At 36.1% G+C, this 25,303-nt stretch overlaps 1 protein-coding gene across 2 annotated transcripts in view; it reads left to right on the top strand.

Moving 5' to 3' along the window:
- Positions 1-664: 664 nt before the first annotated feature.
- Positions 665-25,303, top strand: part of CHIC1 (cysteine rich hydrophobic domain 1) — a 41,915-nt gene continuing 17,276 nt past the window's right edge. Inside the window, exons 1-3 of one of the 2 annotated variants that reach the window (XM_013976426.2) lie at positions 665-1,109; positions 14,859-14,913; positions 20,569-20,724. In XM_013976426.2, coding sequence (XP_013831880.1) covers positions 817-1,109; positions 14,859-14,913; positions 20,569-20,724 — 504 coding nt within the window. In that variant the 5' untranslated portion in view covers positions 665-816. The remainder of the gene's footprint in view (positions 1,110-14,858; positions 14,914-20,568; positions 20,725-25,303) is intronic. The other variant, XM_013976427.2, reaches the window with a different exon arrangement.

Raw genomic sequence — 25,303 nt, 5'->3', positions numbered from 1 at the left:
CCACTCTATGAAGCCCTTCCAAACAACTTTAGGAAGTATAGCCCTTTAGTTAAGAATACTGGGCTTCTGGAATCAGAAGCATTGGGCAAGTTACTTCTCTCTGCATCTAGGTTTCCCATGCGTAAAATGAAATCATCACGGTACATATTTCATAGGGTTGTTTAGTATTAAATGAGACATGTACATACAGCACTTAGCACAGTCCCTGACACTTAGTAAGTCCTCCATAAGTATTACTTAGTAGAAGAAGTAATAGAAAGTTTCCCCTTCAGTAAAATGTTAATAAAAATGCCTCCCAGGGTGTGGCAAAGTTCTGCAGCAAAAGTCTTTTAAACTGTAATGCTGAACAAATGTAAGGGATTGGTGAATATTTTAAGATATATGGGGCAAAGTTCTAACCTCACTTTTATAGAATATCCTTTCTCTGCACTGGAGGCAAAGCGGGTAATAATACCATTATTAATTAGTAGGAAGTAAAATCAGAAGATACATCCCTGGGAGACAAGCAGCAGAAGCCCAAACAGCAGTATTAAGAGCAGCACCCGCATACCGGACCTCGATAATTCCCTGGAGTTCACCTCTAACGTCCCTTTTCCCTTGGAGCCGCGCAAGCGTACACTGATTTTGCTTCTCTCTCCCTTGTGCCCTCGCGTCTCCCCCCCCCCCCCACGTCCACCCCACCACGCAGGCGCATCTCCTTAAATCCAGTCCCTACACCCCTCCTGTTTCCCTGCGTTAAGTTCTCCCTCCTCTTTCTGCACCTCAGCAGGTTCACACTCTTCTCCGTGAGGGTGGCGGCGATAGAGAGGTCACGTGATGAGCATCTTGCTGCCCAACATGGCGGAGTTCGATACCATCTCGGAACTGGAGGAGGAGGAGGAAGAAGCGGCAACGTCGTCGTCGTCGCCGTCGTCGTCGTCGTCGGTATCAGGGCCTGACGATGACGAGGAAGATGAGGAGGAGGAGGAAGAAGAAAACGAAGAGGAGGAGGAGGAAGAAGAGGAGCAAGTGGAGGAAACGCCGCCCCCGCCTCGGGTAGTGAGCGAAGAGCATCTACGGAGATATGCCCCCGACCCTGTATTGGTGCGGGGCGCCGGCCACATCACTGTGTAAGCGAGAGGGAGCTATGGGGTTTGAAAAGGCTGAGATTTGGCGACAGAGGAATAAGGCGATCGAGGGGCGTGTGGTGTGGGGGAGGGCTGACTGAGGCTACAGTTAGAAAAGGACACCTGGTCTAAATGGAGAAACTGAGGGAGATAGGTGTAAAGGAAGTGAGGAGAATGCAAATACGATGCGCCAACACGAGGTAAAGAGTGAGTATAAGACAGGGAAGTCTGGGGTTCGGAGCCAAAGGGACTGGAGTAGAGGTGAGTCTCCTTGCTTCTGTGTATGCTGGCGAGAATAGTCTAAACTGCAGGATGTACCAGCGGATTCTTTGCTGTTAAGATTGGTGTCTAGTGGAACACGGTGACTGCTGTAACAAGTGACAAGACCGAGGCTTGGACTCTTCAAAACAGAAACAGGATATATTTTGTGAATAACGTTATAGAATAGCCACTCACCTATATTTGCATCCATTCTTCTGTTTATTTCTAATGTAAATGAATACAGTAATCCTTTCTGTGTGTTGATCACTCTGACATTCCTTGAATATCACACAATTAGATGTTCAGATTGAGAGGCAGCTATGAAACGTTGAAAGAGCAATAGATTGAGAGTGAGGGCTCTTGTATGTTAGTCCCAGCTTTACTTCTTACTGGCCCTTGACATTGGTCAGGTTACTTCCTATTTCTGGGCCGTAATATCTCCATCGATAAAATAAGGGGTTTGGAGTTAGATGGTTTCTAAAGTCTTTCACCTCTGAGATAATTTAAGATACTTTCAGGAGATTTTGTATGTGCAAATAGTAAATATGCAAACATTAAATATGTATGGACATCAATCCCCTAGGAGCTGAGAATGATTTTTTGAAAACTTATGCAGAGTTTTTAAAAATTGAAATCTTGGATCATATTTGAGAAAAAGGAGAGGGCCCTCATAGCATAGTACTTGCAAAGCCAAAGAAAAATGTAGTGGTTTTCTGGGCTTTGAAGAGTGCTTTCTCATTTTTATGTAATGAAATGGACTGTAAATACTTGGAAGTTTGAGTATTATATCATGTTCATCATATTAAATATGCTGTCATTTACTGAATTTAAAAAACAGGACTATTTTTTCCTAATAAGTCATGCTGCCTATAATTTTGATAATGGCTCACCTACCACATTGACTTTCAGTTGACTTCATATTATCTGAAATCATGTAATATGCACCACCTCCCCTCATCATGTTAGCTTTTAATTTTAACATGTTGAGTATTTTGATTGTAATCTACTTTTGTGATCTTTGCATGAAAAGATTTTGAAATTGTGGAAGAATGTGTGGAGATTTTTAGATCTGCCATTTGGTAAGGCAGGTTTAACACAATTTTTTTTTGGTTCAAGAATTTTGCAGATAGTCTACAATGTTCAGATGCCAGCTTACTGCACAGTTTTACTTAGATTCCTTTCATCACTACGGAGACAATCTATTACTAAAATTGATTATGATTCTGGCACCAAAGTTTGCTTTCATGCAGATTATTTCACATGACTAAACAGAAAAATATTTTTTATTCTAGTCCGTAATTTTATATTCCAACACTCCTTCCCCTCATTATTTTCTAAAATTCAGAAAACAAAGAACAAACAAGAAAACAGAATTTAAGTTCTCCAAAACTTATTTGTGGTTTCATTTCACTCTTCACACAACTTATAAATCTATTTTCAATTAAAAGCAAAGCTCTGACACTTGCCATGCTCAGGCCCTTTTGATAAGTGTAATATCCCTCCTAGCTAAAAAATTATGGAATAAAGAGCGTGAAATAGTGGTGCTCTTAGTAACTGTTGGCATTAATTGAAGGCAAAACCTGAAAAGCAGCAAACCAGTACTTGAATTGCTAACCAATGTACGTAGTTTGGAAAAGTATTTAGTTGTGCATGTTCTCTGACCTAGAAAGAACATTTGATGTTAAATGTCTGAGATTTGGAGGAAAAAAAAAGGTTGAATGTTTAGGAGAAAATTTTACTGGATCTGAGAAACTGGTCTTTCTATGATAGTAAAATCTTCCTTACAATAGATAGTCAAGTCCTTAGGAAATAGTTAATTTAATTTTTAAATGTCTAATATATCAAATTTTTTCTGACATAGGAGTATTAGTTGCCCTATCTGAATGAAATATTTCTTATTCTCTCCCACCCTTATTTTATTCATTCTTAGTATAGTCACTTGTTCTTTAGAGGATGTTGTTTCTTTTCAAAGTTTAAAATCTGAGAACCATCACTTCAAATTCAGTATATCTTAAACCTAGTATTTTCTCCTTACATTGGCTGTGCATTCCAGTTGCCCCATTTCTGACTCTGATACTACCATTCCAATCTTCCCAGGTAATATTTCAAGTCCTTGAGTCATTTTTAACTCTTCCTTCTCCTTAAATTGTCCATTGCCAGTCTGTCCCAGAATTATGTCTTCGTTCCTTTTACAAAGTCTATTAAATTATTCATTTTTCTCCATTTCTACTGGCACCTTGCTAGTTTGGGTCACCATCATCTTCTACTTGAATTGCAGCCACAGTCTGCTGCCTATTCCCACTCCAGTCCATCTGGATGCTTACGCCAAACTAATTTTCTTAAAACACAGTTTAAAATGTCACTTTCCTGCTGAAAAACCTGCATTGGATCTTAATTAGGTTTGAATTTTATGCTCTCCTTCTCCACTCTCAGAGGTCAAGGAGTCCCTCCACTTGTTCAGAGCTCACCCCTCCACTGATGCCTTCCAAAACCTTCTTTTGCAACCTCCTTCCAGGCAGCCCCTCTCTATATGCTATTACCTCACTTGGCCTCTATTAGGTCAGCCTATAACTGTATTCAGAATCTAATTCTTTAAAAATAAAATAGCCTTCTTAGACCTATGTTCCCCATTAGCTACTGTCTAATCTCTTTTCCTTCTCCAGATTTCTTAAGAGTAGCTACATTCACTGTGTCTATTTCCTCTTCACCCTTCTGATACCTGGATTTTGCCACCATGACCTCAGACAAACTGGCATCATTAAGATCATCATGACCTTCTGTTGCTAAATTAATGGGCATCTTCCATTTTCTATCTTTCTGGTCCTCTGTATTGCTTATGAGACTTATAATGACTCCCTCTTTCTCAGAGGCTTTTACTCCAAGGGTCACAAACACACAAGCCTTCAGAGGCAAGACAGGTCACAGAAAATGGTGCAGCTTGAGTAATGATGGGCCTTAGTTGAACTGGAAGGTATGTGTTTTGCCTAAAGGGTTTCAAATTCTGTTAAAAAACAAAACAAAACATTTTACCAGCTAAACAAACCTAGGAATTTCTTGGCCACTTTACTCTCCCTGGTTTCCTTATATTTTTCTGGTTATTCCTGAACTGTCTCATTCATGGGTTTTTCTTCCTCCTTTGCTCCTTGAATACCAGTGATCTCCAGAGTTTTGTTCTCATCCCACTATTCTCATTCCTTACTCTATCTAGATAGGTGGCCTCATCTTGGTTCCCATGGTTTCAGTTATCTGATGTCTCCCAAATATGTATTGCTATACCAGACCTGCTAAGACCCTTATCTGGGCTTCCTCACCTAATGACTCACTGACATTTTAAATTCAATATATTCAAAACAGAACTCATCCTCCCCTCACCTACAACATATCCTCACACCCCCATCCCAACCCCTCAAAAAATTCCTTCTATTTCTGAGTTCTCCAACTCAGTTAAATCTGGCAAGTGGTTCGTCTTCCCCATTCAGTCTTCTAACATCTAAGAAATCAGTGGGTATAAGCAATATATGGCTTAAATTTTTCTTCTTTTCCTCCCTACCACTACTTACTTCCCTGATTCAAGCCCCTTTCACCACTCTACTCATCATCTTGTCTTCATCTTATCACCTTCACATCCATCCCTCAGTTCAGTTCAGTCACTCAGTCGTGTCTGACTCTTTGCGACCCCATGAATTGCAGCACTCCAGGCCTCCCTGTCCATCACCAACTCCCGGAGTTCACCCAAACTCATGTGCATCAAGTCGTCCCTCAGTCTGCTGCTAAATGGAGATACCACTTTCCTGTTTAAGACTTCTGTGATTTTCTCCTCATGTGTAGGATCAAGTCTAAGCTCTGAAGCATGGAATATATGACTAGACCCTGCCTATCCATCAGCCTGATCTCCTGACATTTCCCTTTACTGCTTGTATTTTCTTATTCATAGCATGCTATTTCTTATCTCTTTGCCTCTGCTCAAGCTGGGGCCTTCATTTAGAATTCCACCACCCACCATTCTTACCCCATATGTGGTCACCACTTCCTGTGAGTCTTCTCTGCCCCTGCTAAATTGGAAGCTGAAATGGCAGGATAATCACTGGTTCCCTCTGAATTTTCAGTGCCTACCACAGTGCCTTCCCTGAAGTAGAGAGTAAAAGTGACTTGAATAAATATTAGTTCTTTTAGTAAAACTCAATATGCCCACCATAGTGTGTGCTGTATTATAGGGCCTCAACAAGTGTGTGTTGTAGAGTCATCCTCTGGAGAGTAGTTATGTTTCTGAGCATAGATACAAAAATACTACCAGATTGGGGAGTACAGGGGAAGGGTATGGCATGGGCTTACCTCTGAAAGCTTTGTTGAGCAAGACTCTTTGTGTCCGAATACCCTGTCTACTTATATAAACTTTACACATTGGTTTTCTTATTTTAATAAGATCAGTCAGCCGGTTGAGTCACTCAGTTGTGTCCAACTCTTAGTGACCCCATGGACTGCAGCGCACCAGGCTACCCTGTCCATCACCAACTCCCAGAGCTTGCTCAAAGTCATGTCCATAGAGTTGGTGATGCCATCCAGCCATCTCATCCTCCGTTGGCCCCTTCTCCTCCTGCCCTCAATGTTTCCCAGCATCAGGGTCTTTCCAATGAGTCAGATGTTCACATCACGTGGCCATAGTATTGGAGCTTCAGCTTCAGCATCAGTCCTTCCAATGAATATTCATGACTGATTCCCTTTAGGATTGACTGATTTGATCTTGTAGTCCAAGAGACTCTCAAGAGTCTTCTCCAACACCACATCTCAAAAGCATTAATTCTTTGGCACTCAGTTTTCTTTATGATTCAACTCTCACATACATACATGACTACTGGAAAAACTATAGCTTTGACTACATGGATAAAGCACAAGCTGGAATCAAGATTGCCGGGAGAAATATCAATAACCTCAGTTATGCAGATGACACCACCCTTATGGCAGAAAGTGAAGAGGAACTAAAGAGCCTCTTGATAAAGTGAAAGAGAAGAGTAAAAAAGTTGGCTTAAAGCTCAACATTCAGAAAACAAAGATCATGGCATCTGGTCCCATCACTTCATGGGAAATAGATGGGGAAACAGTGGAAACAGTGTCAGACTTTATTTTGAGGGGCTCCAAAATCACTGCAGATGGTGACTGCAGCTGTATAATTAAAAGACACTTACTCCTTGGAAGAAAAGTTACGACCAACCTAGATAGCATATTGAAAAGCAGAGACATTACTTTACCAACAAAGGTCCATCTAGTCAAGGCTATGGTTTTTCCTGTGGTCATGTATGGATGTGAGAGTTGGACTGTGAAGAAAGCTGAGCGCCGAAGAATTGATGCTTTTGAACTGTGGTGTTGGAGAAGACTCCTGAGAGTCCCTCGGACTGCAAGGAGATCCAACCAGTCCATTCTAAAGGAGGTCAGCCCTGGGTGTTCTTTGGAAGGAATGATGCTAAAGCTGAAACTTCAGTACTTTGGCCACCTCATGCGAAGAGTTGACTCATTGGAAAAGACTCTGATGCTGGGAGGGATTGGGGGCAGGAGGAAAAGGGAACGACAGAGGATGAGATGGCTGGATGGCATCACCGCCTCTATGGACGTGAGTCTGAGTGAACTCCGGGAGTTGGTGATGGACAGGGAGGCCTGATGTGCTGTGATTCATGGGGTCGCAAAGAGTCGGACACGACTGAGAGACAACTGAACTGAACTGACGTGTGGACCTTTGTCAGCAAAGTAATGTCTCTGCATTTTAATATGCTGTCTAGGTTGCTCATAGCTTTTCCTCCAAGGAACAAGTGTCTTTTAATTTCATGGCTGCAGTCACCATTTTGGAGCCCAAGAAAATAAAGTCTGACACTCTTTCCACTGTTTCCCTATCTATTTGCCATGAAGGGATGGGACTGGATGCCATGATCTTTGTTTTTTGAATGTCGAGTTTTAAGCCAGAGTTTTCACTCTCTTCTTTCATTTTTATCAAGAGGCTCTTTAGTTTCTCTTCACTTCCGGCCATATGGGTGGTGTCATCTGCATTTCTGAGGTTATAGATATTTCTCCCAGCAATCTTGATTCCAGCTTGTGCTTCATCCAGCCTGGCATTTCGCCTGATGTACTCTGCATTTAAGTTAAATAAGCAGGGTAACAATATACAGCCTTGACATACTCCTTTCCCAATTTGTAACCAGTCCATTGTTCCATGTCCGTTTCTAACTATTGCTTCTTGACATGATACAGATTTCTCAGGAGGCAGGTAAGGTGGCCTGGTAGTCCCATCTCTTTAAGAATTTTCCACAGTTTGTTGTGATCTATGTAGTCAAAGGCTTTAGCATAGTCAGTGAAGCAGAAGTAGATGTTTTTCTGGAATTCTCTTGGTTTTTCTATGATCCAGCAGATGTTGACAATTTGATATCTGGTTCCTCTGCCTTTTCTAAATCCAGCTTGAACATCTGGAAATTCTTAGTTCATGTACTGTTGAAGTCTAACTTGGAGAATTTTGACCATTACTTTGCTAGCATGTATGATGAGTGCAATTGTGCAATAGTTTGAGCATTCTTTAGCATTGCCTTTCTTTGGGATTGGAATGAAAACTGACCTTTTCCAGTCCTATGGCCACTGCTTAGTTTTCCAAATTTGCTGACATATTGAGTGCAGCACTTTCACAGCATCATCTTTTTAGGATTTGAACTAGCTCAGCTGGAATTCCATCATCTCCACTAGCTTTGTTTGTAGTGATGCTTCCTAAGGCCCACTTGACTGCTCACTCCAGGCTGTCTGGTTCCAGGTGAGTGATCACACCATCGTGGTTATCTGGGTCATTATGATCTTTTTTGTGTAGTTCTTCCATGTATTCTTGCCACCTCTTCTTAATATCTTCTGCTTCTTTTAGGTCTATACATTTCTGTCCTTTATTATGCCCATCTTTGCACGAAATGTTCCCTTGGTATCTCTAATTTTCTTAAAGAGATCTCTAATTAATATTAAATATATTTAACAAGAGTTATTTAATACTTTATCAATGAATTACCATATTTAACAAGAGTTATTTAATACTTTATCAATGAATTACCATTTGGGGGAAGTTGAATGACCTAACCACAATAATTGTAATTCCAAATCTGAGATGATGATGATCATAAATGGGTATTTAATGATCTTTTTCCAAATAAAAATACATACATGGCTAAGTTAGCACCCACGGATTTAAGGTTTTAGAAAACAGAAATAATGAAATGTCTCTTATAAGTGTTATTTCAAAAACACTATACATCTGAGTGATATAGCTTAATAGCTATCATTTTTCTTCTTGATATTTTTAGGGTAAATATTTGGATCCAGTGTATTGAAATACAAGAAAAATTTTATCTCATGAGATTATTTTCTTATTTTTAGGTATTACTAAACTCCTTATTTTTCTTAAAATATATAATTATTTACTCTCTATAGTAGAGGTATATAGCAGTAAAGATGAGAGTTTACCAATGCTCATATATATAAAATTCTCATTAAAATTAATCTAAAAAAGCTGAAGTTATTACATATAGAATTTTAAAAGATAGCCAAATTTGTCAAACAGTGCATTTCTGCAAAAAGTGAAATAGCACTGCAAATGTTGCCTCTTCTATAAACAGCTGTCTTTGAGAAATTACAGTGAAGCATTGTTAATTTATGTTTGTATAAGGTAAATATTTTATAAGATTTTAGGCTTTGAGAATACTGAAACTATAGTAATTTGTCATTTTACAGAGCAGCAAGACATATTTCCATATGGAAGATTATAGAAATTTAATTTTTCAAAATATCTTTTAATCATATGTCATAGACTTTCCTTTTTCTTGGTATAGTAAATAGAATTCAATGCACTTGCTTCAGAAACAGTGTTACTATAAGTGCAAAGTTTTCTAGTGAAATGTGTTTTCCTTTGGCAGAATTTTAATACATTTTATCTGTTTTCTTAAACAACTTAACATATAAACTTAAAATTTGTGTAGGATTTTCAGAGGCTGATGTACAGCCATTTTCAAAAGAATTAAAGACAGTGCGAGGTGTAAAGAGGAAGAAAAGTGGAAGAGCAACTAGAGGACCCACCTTTCTTTGCCTCAGTCTCCTTTATTGCAGAGAATTGTGCAAGAAATTAAAATTTGGGACATTGCAGACACTTGACAAATACAATCATTAAGAACCACAAGCTGGGTCAGCTTCAAACACATAATACACTCTATTTAATGAACCTGATAAAATGAAAATGTGAGCAGTTCTCAAATGTTTCTGTCTAATGCTGAGAAACTCCACATCTTTACTCATGTCTCTCACTGATCACTCACTAATGGGTAGATGAGCTTGTCTAACCTCTGTGAACTCACAGATCTTATTAACTTAATGGTGCTGAGATGTTCATCATTTATCAGTAGCCATATCAACATTTTCCTAGTAGCTACTAAGTAAAATGTTGTGCCAAAGATTATTTAAGTACTCATTTTAGATGCTTAATATCTACTGTAAAAGTTAAGGAAAAAATCGCTGGTAGGCAAGAATGCAATTGCTACTGCCTTTTAGCCAAAATTATGAGACTATATCAGAGAAGGAAATGGCACCCCACTCCAGTACTCTTGCCTGGAAAATCCCATGGACGGAGGAGCCTGCTGGGCTGCAGTCCATGGGGTCTTTAAGAGTCGAACACGACTGAGTGACTTCACTTTCACTTTTCACTTTCATGCATTGGAGAAGGAAATGGCAGCCTACTCCAGTGTGCTTGCCTGGAGAATCCCAGGGACGGGGGAGCCTGGTGGGCTGCCGTCTCTGGGGTCACACAGAGTCGGACACGACTGAAGCAACTTAACAGCAGCATGAGAATATATTGGGCCTAGTTTGCCTACCTTTATACCTTTTAAAGTAGATAAATGTAGGCCATAATGGAGTATTTTAAGAAGTAAAATGACTTCTGTACCATTTCCTTATCTTCCCTTACCGTTTCTATTTTTTTTAATTTTTTTGACCATGCTGCACAGCTTGTAGGGTCTTAGTTCCCCAACCAGAAATTGAACTTGGGCCCTCCTCAGTGAAAGCATGAAGTCCTAACCACTGGACTGCCTGAAAGTTTCCTGCTTTACCATTTCTAATATACTTTTTATGTTTTAGAAAAGACAATCTCTTTTTATGTTAGAGAAGAAAATTGATAACGTGAATTTAGCAAGAATTTTTTGAGAACCTGAGCACTGAGCTAAACACTATGAAGAATACAAAAAAAGCAAACTATAGGTCTTGCTTTACAAAGTTAACAGGAAATTTGCCTTTAAGAAACTCATGTGGATCAGCAAAGAATAAAGGAAAATATCTTTAATACTTTTGAATTGTATAGTACAGATTAAAATTGGCTATCAGTGTTCAGAGAAAGGGAAATCCATGAAGACTTGCAGCAGGGGTTGAAACTTGGCTTGAGCCTTAAAGGCTGCACTGGATTTAAACCAGGGAGAGAAAGCAAAACCAAGAAGAGGATGCTAAAGCTGAAACTCCAATACTTTGGCCACCTGATACAAAGAACTGACTCATTGGAAAAGACCCTGATGCTGGGAAAGATTGAAGGCAGGAGGAGAAGGGAATAACAGAGGATGAGATGGTTGGATGGCATCACTGATGCGATGGACATGAGTTTGAGTAGGCTTCGGAAGTTGGTGATGGACAGGGAAGCCTGGCGTGCTACAGTCCATGGGTCACAAAGAGTTGGACATGACTGAGAGACTGAACTGAATTGAACTGAGGAAGCAAGAGAAACCTCATAAACAAAGAAAAGAGCCAATGTAACAGTGGCAGTGGAAAGGAAGTAAATGTTATAAGAATGATTTCAAAGGAACAAATGACAGTATTTGGGACCACTTGGATATAAGCCAGGTGTGAAAAGTAGGAGATAAAAGGTACAAAAATGATAGCAGGATCTAGGTTAAAGAGAGTCAATGCGTCATTGAAAGAGATGAAGAATTTGAAAGGAAGAAGCCAGTTTCAAATAAAAGGTAACATTTAATTTTAGATGTGTTCACATGAGGTATAAAGATATCCAAATGGAAGTTTTTATTTTTGTTGTTGTTTTAATCTATTGTATTCAAGTATAGTTATTTACAATGTTGTGTTAATTTCTGCTGTACAGGACAGTGATTTATTTACATATGTATGTACTCCTTTTCATATTCTTTTCCACTATGGTTTATCACAGGATATTGAATATAGTCCCCTGTGCTATATATTAGAATCTTGTTAATCTATTCTATATATGTTAGTTTACATCTGCTAACCCCAAACTCCTACTCCATCCCTCCCTCACTCCCCTCCCCCTTGGCAACCATAAGTCTGTTCTCTGTGTCTGTGTGTCTGCTTCATAAATAAGTTCATTTGTGTCATATTTTAGATTCCATATATAAGTGGTATCATATGGTATTTGTCTCTTTCTAACTTATTTCACTTAGTAAATAACCTTTAAGTTCATCCATCTTGTTGCGAAAGGCATTATTCCGATAGGAAATTTTTAGTATGCAATTAGAGGTGAGGGTCTAGAGCATGTTGGGAAATATAGAATTAGAGATATAGATTTGATGGTCATCAGAATAGAAGTGATTTTTCAAAGCTATTAAAATAGATGAACTATTATAATTCCTTTAGAAAGAGAAGCAGATGACTAAAAGCTAAGTTTTGAGAAAAGATAAGAGTGTTAGGAGAGAGTGAACAAATGGGAGAGTGTTGAGAAAGGAGTGGTAAACAGCATCACAGACTGCAAAGTCAGGAGGGGAAGTTCTGAAAAGAGGGTATTGAATTTAGCAATAAATAAGATGAACTTGTCTTTCTAAATAAATTTTCCAAATAAGGAATTATTTTCAATAAAATAACAATATCAAAAGACAAACTTCAAAAGACTAAGAAAGGATGGGATATTAAGGAAATGGAAACAGAGGCAGAAGTTCATTTGTCTGATGATAAATGCAAAGAGAGAATAGAAAGCTAATTTTTTTAATAATAGAAATATTCCATATATTTTGAGGAACACATATGTCTATATCCTCTATGTATTTGGTATATGATAAAAGAATGGCAACTTGAAAAAAATCTATAATGGCAGCAATCTCTAATAGGGGTAGGAACACATTATAAACATTGAATCTAAAAGACAAGAAGGAAAAGGACTCCACACTTCCATTGCAGGAGGTACGGGTTTGATCCCCTGTCAAACTAACATCCAGGTGGAATGGTCATAAATAAATACATAAATAAAACTGGATTTAAAAAATAAAAGACAAGATATAAGAATGGAAATAGAGCTCTACTTTCAAATGTATAATGTCTATTTTCATGAAAACTATATCTGTTTCTTTGTTATACAATAAGAACTCTGTGGAATAATGAATTGATTTACATCTTCCTGACTAGCGATAAAGCCACTGTTTAGCTAAATATTATTTAAATGAAATGTTTCTTGCTCTGTTAAATATTTGCTGTTTTACTGATCACTTAGTACACAATTGCAAAAATATAAACAGTACTAGAGTTATCAATTTCTCAAACAGCACATGAAAGTTGTCATAAAAATTTATGTACAAGAGTACTGTTTTAAGTTTGACTGTACTCCTCTACATAAAGACTTAAAGAAAATGTTATTATGAGGATGTTATTCTGAAAATACTATGTTTTCATTGCATGTACTGACACCTAGAGAAGTAATGGCATTTTTAATGAAGTTACGGTCTTTTTATAACTGCTAATTAGTTTTCTCAACTCTTTTAAAAACTAGAATTTTTTGTTTCAAAATACATTTTAAACATATAAAGTAAAATTTATTTATGCACGAATGTGTTCCTTGCTGCTAGCTACTAAGTATATTGTCTTTGTGGCGGATTCACGTTGATGTATGGCAAAACCAATACAATATTGTAAAGTAATTAACCTCCAATTTAAAAAGTTAAATTTATATTTTTTAAAGAAAAGACTCACTTTGGTCCTTGTAAAGGAGCTATTAGCATAAATAATAGAAGGAGACTATGATATTCTCACAGTTTTAATAGGACATTGGATTCTTAAGATGTCTATAAAATAACCCTAAGACCAAAATGCCATATATCAGTAGAATCAAACAGTACACACAATAGCTCATTGTTCAACAAACTTTTATTAAGCACTTTGATTCCATTGTGCTGTTATGCATAATGGAAGATAACAAAGTAAATAAGCCATAGTTTTTGTTCTTCAGGAGCTTAATATAGGACAGAAAGAATTTAAGGATTAGCATTTGAATTTTGGTTGTCCTTATTCCCTGGTGGCTCAAAGGGTCAAGAATCTGCCTGCAATGTGGGAGACCTGGGTTCCATCCCTAGGTTGGGAAGATCCCCTGGAGGAGGGCGTGATAACCCACTCCAGTATTCTTGCCTGGAGAACCCCCATGAAGAGAGGAGCCTGGTGGGCTACAGTCCACAGGGTCTCAAAGAGTTGGACACAACTGAGCGACCAAGCACAAGAGAATACAAAATAAATAAATAAATAAACACAATCTCTTACTATAATGACTTTGGGCAAATCATTTAATTAATTAATTTTTGAAATAAAAATTTTCTGTCAGATTCCTTCTCTGTAAAACAGAGATAACAATACCTCTATTGCAGGGTTGTAAAGTTTAGAGGTAATATATTTACCTATAACAGTGTCTAACTCATGGTAAATAGATAGTTACTGGTAACTGTTACTATTATTGTCTACCTCACAATGAGTTCTTAATAACTGTTGGATGTTTTGTTTTTTTTTTTTCCTTTTGCTTACACTAACATAAATTGTAGTCACTCTGTTATATCATCTAACCTGCAGGGAGTGACTTTTGTTGTTCCTACTGAAATCAACAAGGAGGTGAAGGAAGGCTTATAAAAATCATCTTGACATAGTATAGATTTCAGTGAGTGTACTTGAAGAAAGTCAGAGCTTTTGAGGCTGGGATCTGTTTTCTTAAACTTGTTTGCGTGTACATAAAAGCCATTCATAAGGATCAACCTCTGAGTATCTGAGTAGTCACTGATCATAAGTTATCAAGCTGTATAGTTCCAAAAGCTACATTAATTTTTATTAGGAAAATTTTTATATATCCACGAAAGTAGAAAAAAAATAGTATAATCCACTCCCGCATACGACCCATCAGTTCCAACAGTTATCAACTAAAATGGGTTTTAACAGAAATATTTCAATCAAAAATTATAATATTTCCAGCTCTATATCAGTGTTTCTATATTATTTTTTAATCTCATATCATGGCTCTTGTTGGAATCCTACTTTAACATTGACTCCTTAAGTTCCTTTTACTTTTAATTTTGATTAATACTCAAACACTTATTTTCTATAAATATCAAATTATTTTTAGGACATGCTTTTAGGTCACAAAATCAAAGGAAAAATGCATGGCTTTGTAACTTTTTTAAGGAAAAGAGTTAAATACGCTGGGTAGAATGTATTTTGTTCTTTGTTTTTAAGGTTTGGCTTGAGCAACAAGTTTGATACTGAATTTCCCTCAGTTCTAACAGGGAAGGTAAGTGAGAGTTTGCATTGAACTTTTCAATTCTAAAAGCATTGGTTTATGGCTGATTTGGTGTTATGACAGATGCTTTGATGCACTGTAAGGAAGTCTAATAGTAAGAGGCCAGGATAATTTTAGGCTGTATCATTAGTGACTGAAAACTGTCTCCATGACTACTAGCCTGTGACCAGTTATTTTGTTCATTGTCCAATAATGCCAGCTATCATTTACTTATCTATTCAGTTTTTTCAGTTTTGCCTTTTTTTCTCAGCACTGATAGCTATAATTGTTTTAATTTAGATCAGTAATTTCCAATGATTTTAGAGTTAACAAAATTATTGTTCAACTTTATATCACTCTGTGAATTTTAAAGTATCCTGTGATGTGATTTGTTATACCAGTACATAAAAACAATCAAAATTTTCTGCCTTTTAGACAGTTTGAGTTTCTATAATTAAACTCACTGCAATAAATTGTTACTACCTTTTTGTTTCCTGGTTCCTCTACACTCAGTAGTATCTTTTAGCACTGAGGTTCAATCTTCAGAGACCTTCTAGGATTCAAAAGTGTTTGGAAAATCCTCTTAAAACAGTAATGCTAACTTCTAAGGCCAAAGGAAAAGGCTCTGATAAGACAAAAGAGAATATATAAAACACCTAGTGTATTGTCAGGTACTTATTAGTTTCACAGTGTAAGTTTGTGATTGTTATTGACAATTCTTCATCAGTATATCCTAGTTTCACCCTGATTGTTTTTCCAGTTTTCTCTACTCAACATCTTTCCATTTTAATTGCTTTTGCTACTTTAACCTTGTTCTTCTGAGTAATTTTTTGTTCTCAGTCCCACCAATAATTTGTTCTATCTCCTGATGTATAATGTCAAATCATTCCATACAGTAATAAACAAGTAGTGATAGTCCCTGGCTAAGTGAACATTAGAAAATATGTGGCCATTTATCTTTTTAGGTTACAAAGAGCCCTTTGGTTTGAGATTTTGGCCTCATTTTCTAGTATGTTATACCTTCCTGTCTTGATCATATAGAATAATTCACCAATTTAAGCAGCAGTTCAGATTTAGATTTGTTTTAGATAAATTTTTTTCCAAGGAAAAATAGCTATGGAAAAAAAATCTCTTGAATAATAATTTATTTGTGGAAAGATGGCAAATTCAATATTAAAATTAAAGACAAATAATGTGAGTTAAGCTATCTCCAATGGAAAACTTGTTCTTTATATTTCCCTTGTTGCTGTCAAATGTGTTGTCTGGGCAGTTGCATCCAGTTTTAATATTGGTTTTTGCATCCAGTTTTAATATTGGTTTAATTAGAAAGAGTTTGAATTACAGTTCTAAGTAATTCTAAAAACTGAATAATCGAAAAAGTCAGAGAATAGAGTTTCCAGGTATAAGACTTATCCATCTTTCCATCTTTGAAATTGGCCAGTTTTATGTGCTCAAGGGATCTTCAGAATATTTCTTCAGCTTTCCAAGTCTTCTAAAAACTGAAATTCCACCAGCACAAAGAATAGTACAGTTCTTCAAACTACGGAAGTAGGAATATTGGACTTTCCTGGTGGTTCATCAATAAAGAATCTGCCTGCAATGTGGGCCTGGGTCTGAAAGATCCCCTGGAGGAGGGCATGGCAACCCACTCTACTACTCTTGCCCAGCAAATCCCATGGACAGAGGAGCCTGGCAAGCTGAAGTCCATAGGGTCGCACAGAGTCAGACACAGCTGAAGCAACTAAGCAGCAGCACCAGGAATATTAAGCTGGATATGAACTGTTCTTAAAGACATCCATTCTTTTCAGCTGACCATTTTTGTAACACATAATGATTGGATATTTATTCTAGTGTACATTATTTAAATGCACAAAATTTCTCATATGTTTGAATGAGGATAAATGATGCAGTGATCCTAGTTTAGTGTTTGATGATGGAAAACACTGAAGGAATTCTGAAAGTCTGATTTTGAAAAATCATATGGTGGCTTTGTTTTCTCTTTAGTTTCTCTTTCATGAGATTATTTTTCTCCAGTAGGCACTATTTCACGTGTAAATGTTATTTTGGATTATCAAATGCATCTCTGATAACTATGAAGAAGAAGCAGAAAAAAAAATTTTACATGTTTCAGAAAAAAGCTAAAGAAAAAAAGTTTGAATTCCAGACTGAGCAGCAGTGTAAATATATTTCACAATGAATAAATGCAGTAGCAAAAATAGAAAATTAAATCTGCATTTTATAAAACCAGTATTCTAGCATGAATGGAATTCTTAAATAGCTTTTATGCCTAAACTAAGCAAAATTGCAGGGTGAATTCCAAAAATCTCAAAAGCCATTTTGTTAAGCTCTATGGCTTAGTATTAATTTTGTGCTTCTTATGTGTTAGTGCTTTTAATATAAATAAAAAAGATAATCTTTTACATTAAATTAAGCAAAGATTGTTTCCATCTTTCACTAAAGATAAGTCCAGTCAGGATGTATGAAACAGGTGTATACATACAAATTTTGGTGACCAGAAAATGAAAGAACCACAGAATTTCCGAAAAGAAATAAAAGCTTCCAGCCCTCAGCTTGAAACCGTTAAATGGTGTTACAAGGAAATTAGCGTGCAGTGTTGGGAATTGTAAACCATAAAATCCACCTTTACTATTGTGATCCAGTGTGACAAGTGATTGATGGGGTTGTGTTCCCCATGACTGAAGGAGACAAATCAGTCCTGCTGGGTTTTGCTTAGATTATCTTCTGTTTGCAAAGTGTCTTGCATCCTGTTATAAAATATTATGACCCTTTCCCCCACTTTCATGATGTGACTTTCTTTTTTCTAAGAAAGTCAAGAGGAATTAAATGTTTCTTTACAACCTGCCATTCAGCTACAAAGTAAAAGGCTTCCATCTAACCTTCATTACTAGTGATACTCAAATTATATGAAAGTAAATGAGTAAAATGTTATTAACTCTGATTCCACACAGTTAACTAAACATTTCTTTCACGTTGTTTAAATTTGGGAGTTAACCAGTTCTCATTTCCTATGCCTTTATTTCTGTTTTATGACTTTTACTGTTATTCAAATACAGATTTTTTTTTTCAAAGACAATTCTGGCTTCCTTTTAAAGTCAAAATGCAGATTTTAGTTTATTGTTTGAAATTCTAGTAAAAGTTTTATTTTCAGTATGTTTCTGTTATGACTTCAAAAAATTTGAATTGTCATTTTTAGAAACTTAAATGTTTTAGTTTTTAGTTTGTCCATAGTGATAGAGTACAAGCTATGAATATTATGTATTACATGTGGAAAATATTGATGGGAAGAAGGAAAATTGCCACATTTTAGAAATGGTTTTATTAATTCATTTCCAGAAGCATGTAATGAAAGATAAATCTTATAACAAATTTTACATACCTTGGCATGCAGTTTATTTCATTCACAGTGTTTTAAACAAAAATCAAGTTTTTCTTTTTGGATTCTTGTCTGGCTTTAGCCTCATTCTTTACTTTTTTTGTCTGTGCTTACACACTTTTAAATAAAAGTTATAAAAATTATACTTTTTATATATAAAAATTTTACTTTTTAAACAAAATTTAAATTCTAATTCCAGGTCCTTAAATTTGTAAATGGACAGATTTAATATGAGTATATCAAAATTTGCCATATTTTTAAAATGTATTAGTGTTTCTAGATATACAATTTAAAGAAAATTGATAATGTTATATTACAGATTAGAGCTAAATATATAAATACATTTTCCTTATCTTAACTTCTATTTGGTTGCTCACTGGTTCACTAGGAGAAAAAGAAGCTGAATGTCACTGTTTAAGAGGTAAATGAAGATAGCAACTTAGTACCTAGATTTTAAAAAAGAACATTTTTTTCTCTAAAGAATGGAAAACCATTAAATTTGCATTCAAAATGTAGCAGATTATCCTTTTATGTAGAATAGAACGTGTAGAAAACCTGTGGAGTTTAACACTGTTGAGTTACCTGACCCAAACCTTCAGTTGATACTCCATGCAAACCAAATCTAATCAGAGATATGATTCACTGACTTCCTTTCTCAAAGCATTCTATGCAGGAGGTTCTTTCTAAGGTATAATTTCCATTCCCCATGAGGTATATAATAGAAAAATTATTTTTCTCATTTTATAGATGGGAGACTAAAGCTCACTAAAATTAAATGAACTTACCTAGAATTTTTTATAACTAATAAGAAACTAGAATCTAGATCTTGATTTATTGTCTTAATGTGCTTAGCCTGTTGCTGTTTTGTTTCCAGTTGTCAGCCATAGTTCCCTGAATTTATTTTCATATTTACTCCAGAAATTTATTTATTTGGAATTCTTTTTCCTCTGTGATTGTCTTTAGGTCATATTGGAGAATGAAATAAATTTATTTTCCTCTTGTAAATACGATTTTGAGCCTTACAATTTCATAACTAGTTAACATATTAGGAAAAAAGGAAAATTTATAGGTTAAGCAAGTAACATTATTAGGTAGCATGAATAATTCTAATAAAGCTAATATAATTACTTAATGTTTTAATCATGATGGTACTGAATTCTGTGGTCGTGTATCTTTCTAACATCCGTTAATTAATATGTATTATAATATTGATGCTAAGACATGTTTATTAAAAGACAAAAATCTAATAATTTAATTCCTGTAGAACAGTTTTTACTTAGAAGAGTTGTGGAGCTCTATATTTTTGATGCCAAACTTGCTAATGGGTTTTTTATTTTACAGCAACTTATTTTTCCTAACAATTTCGTAATTTTTGCCTGCATAGCCAGATGGTGGAATTTTTTCTTATAGATTTTACAGTGTGACAGCTTTCTAAATGAAAGGGAATCATTTTTGTGATCTAGAAATGTGATTTCATTGAAAGCAGAGTATTTTTAGTATACCTTTGAATTGTATAACCTTCAAGCAGAATTTTGGGTATAAATCTAATTATGCTTGTCATGATCGTGTGTTTGAACTGACTTTGTCATTGTTTACAGAGAACCATAAGCATCCACTTCCAGGAATGGAGGTAGTAATTAAAAATATTAAATTTGTATATTTAAGGATCTCTCAACTTCAAAAATTTACAGCAGTTATGAATCCATTTTATGCTAAAATGTATTTTGAATGTGATCATTTCTCACTGTCTTTTGTTAATGTACCTTTTCCCTACAAACAATGGCAAGTGTTTAAGTTGTTATGTTGCAAATTTACCAGGGAGAAAAGATTTGAGAGTTGCCGTCTAAATTTAATTCCATTTCCTGTAGTAGTATTGCGGTTTTATTGTTATATTATGCTTCTAATCTTATTCAACCTTTAGTCAGAGTGACTGGAGACTATAAATAATATTGCCTTAATAATGAGAATAACTGGTAAGAAAACTGTGTGACGGTATCCTTTACTACGAATTTTACTGTTGTCATTTTATTATTGGTAATTTCAGAAGATTGTTTTCAAACATCAGAATAAGTTCTGTAAACATGAAATTATATTGTTTTGCTTTCTAATGTCATCCAAGAGCATGTAATACCTATTTATAGGGAAAGATAGGGAGGAAATAAATATGTGTAATTCCTTAAAGTGTTTGTAATAAGACAAACATTTTATTTAGGTTTAGAGATAAACAGTAGAAAGCTGCCCTCAAAGTGTTAAAGATTGTGCCCTTGTTGTAGGTGGCCCCAGAAGAATTTAAGACCAGCATTGGCCGTGTGAATGCATGTTTGAAAAAGGCTCTCCCAGTCAATGTGAAATGGTTGCTCTGTGGTTGTCTCTGCTGCTGTTGCACATTGGGTTGCAGCCTGTGGCCTGTTATTTGTCTCAACAAAAGAGTGAGTAACCATTTTATTGTGTAATAATAATGAGCTAACATTTATTGAACAGTTGTTGTGTGCCAAGTACTTTACAGGATTTAATTCTCCTAGCAATGCTGTCCTTATTCTAGACATAAAGAAACTCAGGGCCGGTGATATTAAGCCATTTGTCCAAACTTTATCAACATTTTATTACTTAATATGGGTTCCAGTCATTATTTTAAATAAGTACAAAGTAAGTGGAGTACTTAAGTAAATGTAACTTGGCTACTTATTCTTTTTACAAAACCTGAAGTTATGATTTAAAGTATTTCCAAGTCACAAGTGTATGGGAGAGTTTTTTCTTGATCTGAAGAAGTGAAAGTAATCTACAAAGTTGGTGGGGGAAATCTTGGTTAGTTTTGAACATGTTGAAACAACATTCTGGCATGACATTACTCATTGTATCATAGATTTAAGACTACTGTCTTAATCTGATTTTCTTTAAAATTTAATTTTGATCTTCAGAATGATATTTTCCCCACTGGGAAGATATCCTTAAACTTTTTAATTCAAGTCAATGAGGAAAATTAATTCATTTGCCTCCAATTCTTTTCCCTGTACAACATTGATGATTCACTTAAACTTCTAAATAATAAGTATATTCAAATTCACAGCACCTTGATGGGGTATAATTAATGGTACAGTTGTTTCATAAAAAACAGAAAGATTCCCACCAAGTACTCATATGTTCCTCTCCATCTTTCTCCTGCCCTTCTTAATGTCTGTTTCAAAAAATAAAATACTGCCACCCCTATCATTTTTTGAATGGAAAATTGGACATTTTATTAATCCTTTTGGTCACTACCAGTAGGTCAGAGCTTTATTTTAAATAGAGCTTAGTTTATTGTTTGTCAGAGTATGAACAGTGTTCTCAAATGGCTTTCTATAAGTTAAATTAATTATGAGATTTTTTTTCATCACACAGATATAGCCAATTTCAGTTACTTTAAGAACAGATTTTTTTTATTTTAATATTATCCAGGATCTTTTTTTCTGATGACCTGTTTACATAGTTGCCTGTTTATTAACACCTCCACCACAAGGCCTGAAATAGAAGCAGTTTATTCAGTCATGTGATTTTACTATGAGCACTACTGATTTGACATTAACACTGATGCTATGATTTCTCCCTTACGTCTATTAAGTACAGATACGCAGACTATTGTCCTGTGGGCTAAATCCAGCCCACTCTATTCTTTAAACATTTAAATCAATTGCTAGCATTTAAAAATTAGAATATTAAAATAAAATTTGAAATAGCCAGTGTCTCTTGTAAAATCTAAAAATCTGGAAATATGGGACCCACATGCCTACATTTCAGCAGTTGGCCCTTGCTGAGTGGTGGCTGCTTCCTTTAAATAGGACATGTGGTCTCTGATTCACCACAGAACTACCCAGCATTTACATTACCTGCCTTGCTCTGTATACTTTATCGTTAGGACCCTCAATGTTGTACATACTAACTTGTTAACACACTAGACAATGAAGCACCAAGCATATTCTAGTAACCTTGTACAAGACACTGTCCTTTCTGGAGCCTCAACTTCTTCACCTATAAAATCCAAATATTACTTACTTTAAGGTGGTTGTGAAGATGAAGAGATTTAAGGTGCCTCACTGCTTTTTTTGTCTACATGAAGAAATAAAAAATAAAATGCAACAATTTAAGAGTGGCTCTAGCCTTTCTAATGAGGAATCTAGCTTCATGAAAGTCATGTCTGTGTTTATCCACAAAATAAAATGGAAATAATATGATTAATCTGCCCTGTGTCAAAGGTCATTGCTGTATAAATAACTGATTATAAAATGTTTACAAGAAAGAACTATGTAAACAGTCTTCCTTGTAAACTTTTTTTTGCCCATATACATCATGGTTATTTTTCTAGCAAATTAGTTGAAAGAAAAGAAATACAAACCAGAATGCCCTGAGTCTCTCTTGGCGCTGATAGGATTCTATGGCTACATGATATATGAAATGAAGGTTTTCACTTAACCATTCTTATATTTACCTCGGTGATATTACATCAATTTTCAGGCCTAAGCATACTACCATCCTTTAATTTGAAATTGCTTTTAACATTTACCTTTGTTTTTGCTATAATATTTACTAAATTGAGAGGGATGTTCAGAGGGAAGGGATTATTATCTCAGGCTTACAACATGAACCAATAATGTTGTTTTCCTTATGATTTCTAATTTAATTCCATTGTTATTAGAAAAGATACTTTGTATGATTTTAATCTTTTTAAATTTATTGAGGCTTATTTAGTGGTATAACATATAGCCTATCCTGGAGAATACTCCATGTACACTCAAGAAGAAAATTGTATTGTTGTGGGGTGGAAGGTTCTATATATGCCTGTTTGACCTAGTTGTTTCACAGTGTTGTTCAAGTCCTGCCTTTCTGTATTGATCTTCTGCATAATTGTTCTATCCACTATTGAAAGTGAGGTATTGAAGTCCTAGCTATTATTGTAGAATTGTCTGTTTCTCCCTTCAGTTCTGTCAGTTTTTGCTTCATGTATTTTGCAGATCTGTTGATAGTTGTATATATGTTTATAATTGTCATTTCCTCTTGAAAGATTTTATTTTCATCACTATATATTGTTATGGAATTGTGTTCCCTCAAAAGTCATATGTTGCAGCCCTCCCCTTTAATCTGATGGTATTTAGAGGTGATTGGTACTTTGGCCCTTGGAAGGTAATTAGATTTAGATAAAGTCATGAACATGGTGTGCTCATTGTGTATTAATGCCCTTATAAGAAAAGATCAGAGAGCTGCTCTCTATCTCTCTACTGTATGAGGATACGGCAAAAAGGAAGTTGTCCATAAGCCAGGATGAGTGCTCCCATAAGAATTCAAGCAACCATGTTGATACCGTGATCTAAGACTTCCCATACTTTAGAGCTATTGTTTAAGCCACCTAGAATATGGTCTTTTGTCATAGTAGCCTGAGTGTATTAAGACAGATACTGAGCATCTTTTTCTCTTGTAACTTTTTTTTAGTTGAAATCTATTTTGTCCAAATCTATCTGCCCCAGCCCTTTTTTTTTTTTTTTGGTTACTATTTACAGTGGAAAGTCTTTTTCTGTCCTCTCACTTTCAACCTACTTGTGTCTTGAATCTAAACTGAGTTTCCTGTAGACTCATGGATCATATTTTTATATCCATGCTGTATATCTCTCCCTTTTAATTAAGAGTTTAATCTGTTTGCATTTAGAGTCATTAATGATAATATACTAGTTTGCCAGTTCAGTTCAGTTCTCACTCAGTTGTGTCCGACTCTTTGCGACCCCATGAATTGCAGCACGCCAGGCCTCCCTGTCCATCACCAACTCCCGGAGTTCACTTAAACTCACATCCATCGAGTGGGTGATGCCATCCAGCCATCTCATCCTCTGTCGTCCCCTTCTCCTCCTGCCCCCAATCCCTCCCAGCATCAGAGTCTTTTCCAATGAGTCAACTCTTCGCATGAGGTGGCCAAAGTACTGGAGTTTCAGCTTCAACATCATTCCTTCCAAAGAACACCCAGGGCTGATCTCCTTCAGAATGGACTGGTTGGATCTCCTTGCAGTCCAAGGGACTCTCAAGAGTCTTCTCCAACACCACAGTTCAAAAGCATCAATTCTTCGATGCTCAGCCTTCTTCACAGTCCAACTCTCACATCCATACATGACTACTGGAAAAACCACAGCCTTGACTAGACAGACCTTTTTTGGCAAAGTAATGTCTCTGCTTTTCAATATGCTGTCTAGGTTGGTCATAACTTTTCTTCCAAGGAGTAAGCGTCTTTTAATTTCATGGCTGCAGTCACCATCTGCAGTGATTTTGGAGCCCCCCAAAATAAAGTCAGCCACTGTGTCCACTGTTTCCCCATCTATTTGCCATGAAGTGATGGGACCAGATGCCATGATCTTCGTTTTCTCAATGTTGAGCTTTAAGCCAACGTTTTCACTCTCCTCTTTCACTTTCATCAAGAGGCTTTTGAGTTCCTCATCACTTTCTGCCATAAGGATGGTGTCATCTGCATATCTGAGGTTATTGATATTTCTCCCAGCAATCTTGATTCCAGCTTGTGCTTCTTCTAGTCCAGCGTTTCTCATGATGTACTCTGCATAGAAGTTAAATAAGCAGGGTGACAATATACAGCCTTGACGTCCTCCTTTTCCTATTTGGAACCAGTCTGTTGTTCCAAGTCCAGTTCTAACTGTTGCTTCCTGACCTACATATAGGTTTCTCAAGAGGCAGGTCAGGTGATCTGATATTCCCATCTCTTTCAGAATTTTCCACAGTTTATTGTGATCCACACAGTCAAAGACTTTGGCATAGTTTGCCAGGGCTGCCTTAATAAAGTACCACAGACTAGGTGGTTTAGACAACAGAAATGCGTTTTCTCACAGTTCCAGAGGCTGTAAGTCTGAAGTCAAGGTTTTCGGAAAGCTAATGCTTTTTTTTTTTTTTTTTCTTCCTGAATCTTCTCTCCTTGGCTTATAGATGGCTGTTTTTCTCCCTAGGTCTTCATGTGCCTTCACCTGGTTCCTTCTATACATATCC

Source organism: Capra hircus, assembly GCF_001704415.2.
Source record: "Capra hircus breed San Clemente chromosome X unlocalized genomic scaffold, ASM170441v1, whole genome shotgun sequence".
Taxonomy (NCBI): domain Eukaryota; kingdom Metazoa; phylum Chordata; class Mammalia; order Artiodactyla; family Bovidae; genus Capra; species Capra hircus.
Note: the sequence above shows the minus strand (reverse complement) of the source record. Positions and strands in the feature narration are given on the sequence as shown.